This window comes from Pyxicephalus adspersus, chromosome 1, assembly GCF_032062135.1.
Source record: "Pyxicephalus adspersus chromosome 1, UCB_Pads_2.0, whole genome shotgun sequence".
Lineage (NCBI taxonomy): Eukaryota > Metazoa > Chordata > Amphibia > Anura > Pyxicephalidae > Pyxicephalus > Pyxicephalus adspersus.
Window position 1 is genome coordinate 87,865,264 of NC_092858.1, and position 11,433 is coordinate 87,876,696.

General features: G+C 39.2%; 1 protein-coding gene across 2 annotated transcripts in view; it reads right to left on the reverse strand.

Annotated features, from left to right (window-relative positions):
- Positions 1 to 11,190, reverse strand: part of MED13 (mediator complex subunit 13) — a 48,152-nt gene extending 36,962 nt beyond the window's left edge. For both annotated transcript variants that reach the window (XM_072417263.1, XM_072417254.1), the window contains exons 1-2: positions 10,910 to 11,190; positions 7,668 to 7,902 (exon numbers count right to left, since the gene is read on the reverse strand). In XM_072417263.1, the coding sequence (XP_072273364.1) occupies positions 7,668 to 7,902; positions 10,910 to 10,975 (301 nt within the window). In that variant the 5' untranslated portion in view covers positions 10,976 to 11,190. The remainder of the gene's footprint in view (positions 1 to 7,667; positions 7,903 to 10,909) is intronic.
- Positions 11,191 to 11,433: the final 243 nt, after the last annotated feature.

Genomic DNA, 11,433 nt, shown 5'->3' on the forward strand with positions numbered 1-11,433 from the left:
CATATACACACACACACACACACACACACACACACTGCACATTAACACTGCTTAGTTCAAAAGCTTTGTTGAAAATATCAGAGTATGTTCAAAAGAGTGATATATATATATATATATATATATATATATATATATATACACACACACACACACACACACAGGTAGTCCTCGGGTTACGGACATCCGATATACAGACGCCTCCTAGATACAATCCCTGCTCGCTCCTGTGCAGGATGGAGACTTGAAGGGGGGAGGGGGCAGTTTGCATGACCTGCAGAAGAAATCTTTTGCTAAACACAGCTGAGGTAGTGGGTGATCTTAAGGGGCAAGCTCTTTCTGCAACATTTTGTAACTCTTTAATGACCAAGACAAACTCTGCAGTTATTTCTTTTTGCAGGTCAAAGCACAGCTTGCTTCAGAAGTTAATACATTTGTCAAGGCTCCATAAAGATTTGTTTTTTTTTTTTTTTTTTTTTTTTTTTTTTTTTTTTTTAACAGATCGTGCAGGATCGTTCGTCGTTCGTTTACCAACGATAATAATTGGAAGTGTGTACGTAGCTTAACTGACACCATGCTGTCTAGAAAAAAAAAAAAGCTTTAGATTTTTGGTGGAGTGGGAAAAGGTTAGACCCTCTGCCAAAAATTAATGTCAAAGTCCTACTCGCCATCTGTGTTTTGTCAAAGAAGGTGATTTAAAATCCTGATTTTAGAACAGTATGACTGAACACTTGTAATAGGAAGTTAAATCTTCCAATGAGGATACCTGGTACTTATGACAACTAAAACAACTGGTGTGTACAGGTTTGCAATAAATTGTCGGTGGATATTTGATGATCCTTCCAAACAAGAGAATGAACAAACATTGTACAGACAACAGACTTATGAAGATAAACTTCAACTTCTTGTAGCACCTCCAGGATACTGTATTTGTAAAACATATTAATTACTTAAGAATAAACCAAGGGTTTTTTGTGCCCTCAAAATGGCACTTGAAAAGTAATGTGTTCAAGCTGCACTCATAAATTGCAGTGTCCTCATATAAAGCATGTAACAAAGTTTGGCGTTTAAAAAAAAGGGGATTATACACTTTGTGGCTCATCATAACGAAAAAGCATAAAATATTTTAACGTGCACAAAAAACAAACAAATTAATAATTAAAAAATACATGCAGCTAAACCCATGTTATTTCAATGTAATTTTAATACAGATGCATTTATCTAAATTTATTTTTTTGGCATTTTTACTATTTTGAATGTAAGCAGTGACAGACTGGCTCAAGGTTTATACTCAAGCCAAAGCATGTTTTCTGTATTCCCAGGTAAAAATAAGTGCCTTGGTTTGTATTTGTGTATATAAAGTAAATATTTCTTCTTTGTATAGGTAGATTAAAAAAATCTGAAAACTTCTACAGTGCCTGGATGGGATATACATTATTAGTACATTAAAAAGTTGTGTTTGCTTTGCTCCGCAAGGATGGAAACAAATGCATGTAACAAGACACCAGAGTTAGTAGCAGGCATCTGGTTGTGACAGAGCAAGCTGCAAGGCATTCCCAAATACAGAAGCCATTTAATTTAAGGTCAGATCAAATTGCAAACATTTCAATCCCATTAGTGAAAATGCTTATTCTGATTTTAACCCTGCATGTTTATTTGCTTTTAAATAAAAGCTATGTTGTTAATAACAAGACATTACACTACAAGCTCCTTTTAGTAGCTGAAACTGCTGTAAAGGTTTCCATGTGTTAGGGTAAAGAACAAAAGAAAAAAGCAACAGAAGAATAGAGTAGGATAGACTATGAACCATACAGAAGTCATTTTAGCCCAAGACAGCTTTGGAAATATTGGAAATACTAGCATGTTAAAACATTAACAACAACAAATAATCTCAAGGTCTCACTTGTTTAAGAGCAAAATGACAAAAATGTGGAGAATGTAAACCAGTTTTTACTTTATGGAAAGAGTAACCCTGCATTCTGACACATACTTGCAGCACAATGAAATCTAATACCAGTCTGTCTATGTCACCCTTAGTAAGTTGAAGAGTGCTCCCTCTATTTTTATGTTTAGGATTCTCATGAAGATTAAGATTCCCCTTTGGTACTTTCACAAATACAAGTTAGGTAATCATGCAACTCTTTATTCCATAATAAGAAACACAAAAAATGTATAAGACTAAAAACAAGAAACAGCTCCCCAACCCCCTGTAATACTGTTATATATCATATGTGTTTCTTATTGTGGTGTTTATTGGATGTACAATTGCTCTATTTTCATATTGTTCTTTCTTTTGACTGTACTGTTGGAATTTACTTTTGGAATGCAAATAAAAACCCATATACAAGAAACAGCTAGAAACCTAAAATGAAATTTCATAATTGTGAAAACAACCTGTCAGTTTTGAAACATTAGATGATTTATGTATATTAGCATAAGACCAATACTAGGTATACCCTACAAACATTAATGGCACAAAACCTTGACCTATTCTGTTCAGAAATAAAGGGTACACCTGAGATTTTCACAAACATAATAAACTGCAAACACCAGCAGCTTAGACTTCCACAAAGATAAACATAGCTCAGATTTACATTACATTTTATGGTTCAGTAGGACAGATTATGAACAAGGAACAAAAATACAATACACAAAAGCTAAAAGAGCAATTTAAGGCAAGACTAGTTCTAAGAATAATATTAAACTACAAAAGAAAAGGAAACAGAAAAAGGGAGGTTCCACCAACTGAAACTAAATTCTTGTTTTAATTTCCAAACTTGTGCTAAAAATAAAACAAATGTTAACAAATCTTGTTTAAAAAAAGTGATTTCGAACTCATCCTATGCCTGCATGGGCTATGCCAATTATTTCCCCTCCCCCAGTTTATCTACAGTGGAGACACAAGTGGTACAAAAGACTTCTGAGTTTTGAAAACACAGAATGGGAGGTGACAGAAGGTCTAGAGAGAAAAAAAAGCAGTTCCATTGACCATTATAAACAATCTAGACTTAGCTTTTTATCTGTTAAAGATTGTTCATAAATGATAAAGATAAATAGGATCTATGATATAATGTGTCAAAAAGTTAAAACAAAAATGAGTCTGCTAAATGGCTTACAAACAGTAATTTTAAACTATATAAAAATGCAAAAAAAGAGGGGGAAAAATACAGTGTGACTTTTTCCTTTTTTTTTTTTTTTTTTTTTTAAATCACACAGCACACAAATAGGCAGATTCATTTTTCAACAACATTCTCCTACATAAAATCATAAGTCCTTTCCTGACAGGCTGTATTCAAGCTTTTAAAGGGCAAATCAGTTTTACAAATATTTGCTCAAATATGCTTTTGATTGCCTAAAATAAACTTACTCTGTGGCATCATTGAAATGGGGCAGAGTAGGGGAAAAAAATATTTATGCTCTTCATGGCAAACCTTGCCAACACCATGTAAATATGATTATAAAGAGATAAAAGCTACAAAAATCAGTACAGGATAAACTAATCCCATCCTATTTTTTTTTTTAAATCCATTACACTTAGGCTGTTTCTTCTAAACTATATTCACACCTTTATGATTGCTTTTCCATTGAGATCTATAAAAAAAAAAAAACTTTGTAGTGCACATGCAATGCATAAAAATTACAATGCATGTCACATGGAAGTCCATTTCCGCAAGCTTTGCAGCGCGCATTGAAATGCATTTTTATGCATTTTAATAGATTTTAGTGGGAAAGATATAACGCAAAATGCAGATTTAATCTTAAGGCAGAATGTAGCACATAAAAAGAAACATCACCCCTGTCTGTGCTGCTTACCTCCAACATCTACACTGGAGACATATTCAGCACTCAACATTTCAAAAAGCGAACACAGCAAGCAGTGGACCACACATCTGACAGAACCGATGTGTGTTCAATGCATAAGCCCATGTAGTGCTTAAGGACCAGTAATAGTATTCATCCAAATATTCTTAACCCCTCTTTTTAACAGCTTTTTCAATAGAAAAGATCTCATATTGCAGTGACTAGAATAAGCAACCAGGAATCTGATACCAAGTGTGCAAGATGCTGAAGACATTTAACCTCTTGGGCAGTTCATTTCTGTCCGGATTTATGTCTAAAAGTGGTACGTTGTTTTTCATGAAAATTTATTTTACAGTATATTATAATAGTATAAGTAAAATAAAGTTTGAAACACAAAATCATGTCAAAATAATACATGAAATAAATTAAAAAATTTATTAACTTTGACATGATTTTGTGTTTCAAACTTTATAGTATAAGTATAATAAAATACATTTTAATGAAAGACAATGTACCGCTTTTAGACATAAATGCACATTGTGTACAGTGTATTGCATTGAATGCAAAACAATAATTTGAAATTCCCGCTGCACCCCTATCAAGCACTGATGTCCCCAAGAACATCAGCTCACTCAACGGGGGACAGTTTGAGGAAGAGGATGCAGCCAGAGGATGGCAGGACACTGGAGAACACCGATGGGACCAGGTAAGAGTTTTTTGTTTTTTACTTTTTTAGCTACCCTGAGTGTGGCTCAGCATTCCTGTTTTCAGCAGGTTATTTTTTTACCCCGAGTCACATTCCAGCTTACCGTTGGGGAGGTTACGTCAGTGCAGCTCAGTTGAGACTGTCAGGGCAAAGCTATTTTGTTTTTCTCTGCTTTTTAGTGTTCTTCCAGTGCTAACAAAAGAAATAAACATGACAATACCAAAGCATTTGTAACTGCAAAAATTTTCTGGGCGAAGTTGTGAATTTTCCTAGTATCGGGAGAGTTGGTATATGATTTGCCGAAGGCTGGGTACACACATCAGATGATTCTCTTCTGATAATCGGCTCAGGGCCGATATCGGCATGAGAATCTGGCATATGTACAGCGATCATCATCCAAAAGTCCGTCCTGGCGGATCCACAGACCATCGTAATGGGAGTGAAGGGGGGAAAGTGCAGCGGGGTGCCACTCTGTCCTTCTCCCCTTCCCTCTCCACAACACTCGTTCATGGATTGTGCAGTCTTTCATAATTGGAAAGGATCTTTCACGACAATTATTGCACGTATGTACCCAGCATTACTCCTTGTTCTTGCTGGAAGCTCTGATTAGAGGAAGTAAACCTCTCCTAACAACATGGCAGCCTCCATTACAGCCACAGTTCAGCAAAGCGTGGTAAGTCAGTAATAGAAACAGTCAGAAACAGTCATTGGCAGGGAGCCTACAGACAATAATGGCAAGTAGCTCAATGCCCTAAGCTTACTACTTATTGGGCACAGCCACAGGGTTTAATGTTCCTCTAAAATTTCCTAACATTAAATCCATAAACACATTGTATCCACTGCATATTCCCTGAAAGTTTTCTAGGGCTTTAAAGTATCCACATTTTTTTTTCACCCAGCCATGCCAGACAGTCAATGCAGTCTTTTAATTTTCTTCTCACCAGCATAAATACTTGTTAAAATAAATGACCACATTTGGATTTTCTTGAAGCAGATAAAAGTTTCCAGTCTAAATCTCATAGTGAACCAGAAATCAAAACCTGATGAAGGATAATCCAAAAACATGTGTAGTAATATATAAACAGAGCTAGTATGTCTCTAACAAAAAAAAAAAAAGGAAAACAAGACAGAATGTGAATAGCAAGGGTTCAGTGTTGGAAACAAATATGGCATACTTGGAGACAAAGTTGGCAAAACATACCAACACCACAGCTCTAACAAATACATCGACTGCAGGGTTTCATTTCAGGCAAATCTGCAAATGACTCTGGCGAACTATTACTAGCTTCTGGCTCAAAAGGTAAAACTTTTGCCCACTTTTGGCATCTAAGATTTGTAAATAAACTACAATGGAGAAACACCATTCTGAACAAAGCAAATGTCTGCATCCTACTGAGCGGTTTCAAATGATCTATAAAGCATCAACGTTCATTTCACATGGGGAAGCTTGTCCATTCAGACGCAGTCTAGCCTCAGAAACCTAATAAAAGCAGATGGTTTTCGGAGGTCACAATAGGCAACATATATCAACGTGGTAGGGGCAGAACTGCTTAGTGGTTTATACAGTACCTTGGGCAGGGCTACAAGATGACCACCAGCCAACATAAGTCCTGTATATTTGTTCAGTTTTTACACTTTCCAAAAGAAAAGCCTTTTAGAGAACAAGTAAAAAATTGTATGAAAAAAAAAAACAAGGACTTGAATGCACTAGTATTCATTCCTTTTTAGTGTGAAGCACCAAAATATATCACAGGAAAGGGGTTACAAAGGGGCCCCAAGCAGTCCCAAAACAACGATTGATGACGAAAGCTGTGCTGGAAGAAATCTTTAGATCTCTACATACAATTAGGAGTTGTACACACAAGCAGTGTAACAGCTGCCAATTCATAATGAATGAGAATCTGAACATTGGACAGCAAGTGGCACAGAACTGCTCACATTTATTGCCTATGAAAAGCCACGGATGAGACACTACATGTTTTGTCTGGAAACATGCTTCACAGTCTCTTCACCCTTACCTCTTGGGTGAAATAAATACACATGCCAGGGATATTATAATAGGACATTTAAACACATGGTACAATGAAGGAAAGGACGCTATGAAAACAGATCAGAAGTAGCTTTTTAAATATGCAAACTTTGAATATCCATAAATATGACAAAGGTTCTGTCTGGAGAAGGTTGTCTACTAATACTAAGTAAGCAGAAGCCATTTATGGGACAACTAAAACCCCAAACATCCACAGTGCTGACCTCTATTGAAGAGTTGTGGGAAAAGGGGGGGGGGGGGCAGTTTACATCTGGAAACATCTTGGCCTTATTACAAAATACTGTGTTTGGCAAAAATTTAATACTGCTGGGTTTCCCCTTGGTGAAGTATGGCTGTCGAAGCTTCTAAAGTTAGCTATAAACAAAAATACAGCGCTAAATCTATAAATGTGGTTCGGAACCAAGTAATGACATGTTTAGCCCAAAGTCACAGGACATACCTCTATCCAATTGTGAATCTGCAACCAGATGTAAACACTGCCGTTACCAACAACACTTAATCTGATTCAGCTAAAGTAATTTTGCCATTACCAATAAACAAAGCTGACAGACTAAAAGACTTGTAGCTATATGTGCAGCCAAATGTGCGTCTACCAAGTAGTTACTTTTGTGTCACATAATACGTTGTTGTAAATGAAAGGTGAGGTGTAAACACCTCAGGTAAATCCATATTTTAGCCAAAGATACAACACACCATACGTGAAAAGGTAAAAGAGATTACTATTTCTGCAGTACAAAGTATATCAGTAGTTATGCTTTGTAGGGGCATTCACTGACAGCCCAATTCTTGCCTCCACTACAAGCAGAACCAGACAATGAATCAAGTATACCTGAAACACTATAATCTATGCCGCCCGCAGCAACCAAATTATAGCTGTCATTTTCCAGTGCAGGTTAAAGAATGAATGAAAGTAGTTAGAATGCCACACACAACATACACATTTTTCCACAGTAAAGTGCCAACTAAATAGAAACAGAAAGCTGCAATAAGATGTAGAAATAGGAAATGTGAGCAGTTATTTATTACTTAAACACCTCTTTATAAGGTATTTTCTCTGTCATCAGAATATCCCAACACAAATAGATCTGCAAAAAAAGGGCAATAAAAGTTTACCTATCAAGTCATGATGGATGAGATCAGAAAAGTTTGGGTCATCTCCCCACCAAAATATCCAGAGCTCTCTGCGCCCAGGGCGTTGATCCCGTCGCCACACGCTTAGCACATCAGCCTTTAGACATCGGCTGAAACTGCTCAATATTGGATCCTCTTCTGTCACTGGAAAGAGAATCGGAGCAGAAGTAGGACCCTGCCACACGTACTGCTTCCATTTGATCCCTGTAAGGTCAGCCTGAAAAATTAAATGAAAGTTTAGTTTTCTTTTATTAAACAGAAACATGAAAAAGAATATAAAAAATGTAGTATTTGAACACTAAGTAAACCTAAAATTACAGTGTTTTGGAACCTAGGCCTATCTGTTGTTTTCAATTCCAATACCTAACATGTCAATTTACTGCAAAGTTGCATGAATAAAGAATCATCTGTATATGTGTAGATCTTGCAGTTTAAGACCAAATTTGATGACAAAAGACCTGACAACCAAAACACTGTCATTATATTAGACGTATACATAAGATTGGACAAGATCAAAAATTATTAATTGCACTCAACAAAAAAAGTTCTAACAGTCATTGTTGCCAGGATGGAGCAGTGCTGCCTATAAATCCTGTATACTGGATAAGATCCAAAGACACTGCCGAGTTTATGAAACATCAACAAGCAAAGTTTAAACATTTTCATCAGACACGGAGGATGCAATTAAAATGGTCCCCCAAAACCCCTACCCAGCATGCTAGGAGTTGTGTTTAACCACAATGAGAGTCATCTGTGTATTGTGGTGTGCTGTGGTAAAAACCTCCAAGTGTTGTGGTGTGTGGGCAGCCCAGTGAAAATAAATAGGATGACCTACAGCAACCGTAAGGTGTGAAAAGGCAATAATGAAAAGCTGTAATGAAAGAAATGCAGATACCATCATTGCTGACTAAAGAATGCCAGCAGGCATGAACAAGAGAGCAGATAGGAAAGTAACAACTGCTGGGCACAGGCTGAAGCCCCATGTTCAGTCCAAAAGCCAGGCAGTTAGTATTTTCAGGACAGGTCAATACTGTTACAGGTTTTCTTTAATGTTTCAGATTCTGAAGCTTCTTCTATGTTCACACTGGTAAACCCAAGAAACATTAACAAAACAAGATGGATCTTATGTCAGATGTTTTCCTAAAATCTACACTCTTAGCTGGGGGTTGGCACCCAAAACACAGAATCAACAACCATTTTGAGATGCCAAAATACAAAAGCAACCAATTTGTCTTCCCATAAAATAAAAAAAAAATAATAAGTGGATTGTGGGAAGGTAAAACAATCTTGTTACAACTTTAGCTCTAGGAAGTGTGAGTGGCCTAGCTGGCAGAAGCACATTCCTGAGCTATAATGACTGGAAATCTTTGTATTGTTACCTCTCAAGGTTTAACACTGATCACTTACTAACAGCTGGAATCCAGCCTCATTTCTACTCCCCTTACAGGGACAAAGACGGGGGATGGGTGCTAACGTGTTCATTTCATTTATCACAACTAGGTTTCAGAATGCCAGCATGCAAATGAAGGCTTTGCAGGAACATCACAAGCTACACTTTTACAAGCTACACTGAAGCTGGAACAAGCAGGCCAGACAGAGCTCAATCTCCAGAGCCTTGTCCATCAAACTCTCACACCACATTGTCATTTCTTTAAATGTCATAACTAATTCCAGGATATGTAAACTCTCTTAATCATCCGCTCCGCTTGTATGGTTCACTAGCTTTTGTAAGGTCTCATTCCATCACAGATTGCACTGTATAGACTGCAACAGTGTATCCAGATATATTTTATATAATCTACTACACTATGGGCTGTCTGCCTGCTGGCAGGTAATTGTACCGGGGTTTGATTTATTGCTGCAAAGTCATTCACAGGTTGGTTTTTTTATCTAATACATAAAAAGCACCAAGTTTACAAAATGGTGCTAAAATCCATCTGCAATAATCAGATATTTAAATAGAAAAACAAAAACCAGGAGGAGTGCATGTGACAATCCAAACAGCAACAGATTATTACATGAGGGGATTATCTGAGGACAGGGGAAGCTGGAAGAGACAAAAGAAAATGAAAACATGGCAGATGAAAGGACAGAGCTGAAAGAAGACGCGCAGGCTGCCATACATAAATAGTAGAAGAAGAAAAAAAAAAGCAAAGAAACAAAAACAGAAAATGTAGCACATCCTAAAGTCAGGGCCAGGTCCAACATAAGAGGCATGAAAATGGCTTCTTCCTGCCTCCTCCTTCCCAGGTTCCACTCCCACAGAGAGAATAGGAAGGGCTGAGCACAGGCTGAGCACTGGGGATAGCAGTAACCTTGGATCACAGATAGCACAGACTCTGCAAAATAAAGTCTGCTCAGGTCACACTCATCACAAAGTGCATTTCAAGAGCGTTTACAGAGCCGCACCTCACCGCCTCCCAGCAGCCTGCAATCAGAATGTAATATTTGGGCTGCAATAAGGAGATAGATTTGTGGTTTGTAAAACAAACACTGGAAATGGATACCATAATAAACTCACATTTCCTGATTGAAGGGTAATGCAGAAGAGGCCTAATGTTTTGTGTACATGACACATTTTTACAGCGCAAACTCCAACCTGGTGAATGAGGACAAGTCATTTATAACACTGATCTGAAGCCAAACTATTCCTATATAGAGAGTGAATGTATGCTGGGGGAGGCACACAATGTGTGTAAACAGAGATATACAACACTTGGGTGCTCACACTACAACCCTGCCAGGGAACATCACAAACACCCAGATCCCCAGACCCAAAGCACCCAGATCCCTGTGCCCATGGACCCAAAACACCTGGATCCCTGGACCTAAAGCATGCAGATCCCTGTGCCCCTAGAACCAACACACCCAGATCCCTGGACCCAAAGCACCCAGATCCCTGTGCCCATGGACCCAGATCCCTGTGCCCATGGACCCAAAACACCTGGATTTCTGGACCCAGAGCACGCGGATCCCTGTGCCCCTGGAACCAACATCCCTGTGCCCCTGGACCCAAAGCACACAGATTTCTGGACCCAAAGCACCCGGGTCCCTGTGCCCCTGGACTCGCAAGGCACACAACTGTTGTGTCTGCTTCTCCCTATGGATCCTCATTGGAATATAAACACAGATTTGATGTGAAGTGGCTGACTTGCACAGGGTGATGTTGACAAGCCAATAAAGTGTGAATGTCGGGTGAATACACACATGGCTCTCATACTCACCAGACAGAAGAGGTTGGAGTGGCAATCCTCCAGACTGGCCCCGTTCGGCACAAAACATGAACTCATCCTCACAGCCAGGGCACACACGCCATTATCCCACCCCGAACAAGAAAGAGACACTGGGGCCGCAGCAGCTGCACCGACCTGCCCAGACACTACTCCATCATGCCGGCCAGCAGCCCCCCGGATCAGCACGCAGCCCCCCGATACCAATCCCTGCACGTGATGGGGGTGTTATCTAATGTCCGGGGGTCTGGGGGCAGCTAGGGATTGGGGTGAATGTATGAATCGAGCTGTAGTCCAGCAGGCGCTGTGGCCTGGTAATCCGGTCCCCGCTGGGGCTTTAGAGGCGCCGGTATCCGGGCGGTGTCTCAGTCCTCCCTCCCCCGCCGCTGGTCCCCCTGCTCGGGGCGCAGAGCATGGCGGGAACCGCCCGGACACCGGAGCACTGAGAGGCCGCTGGGCCTGCACCTGGAGGAGGCGGCTAACACAAAGGAAGAGCGGCGAGTCGGAGGTGAGCTAGG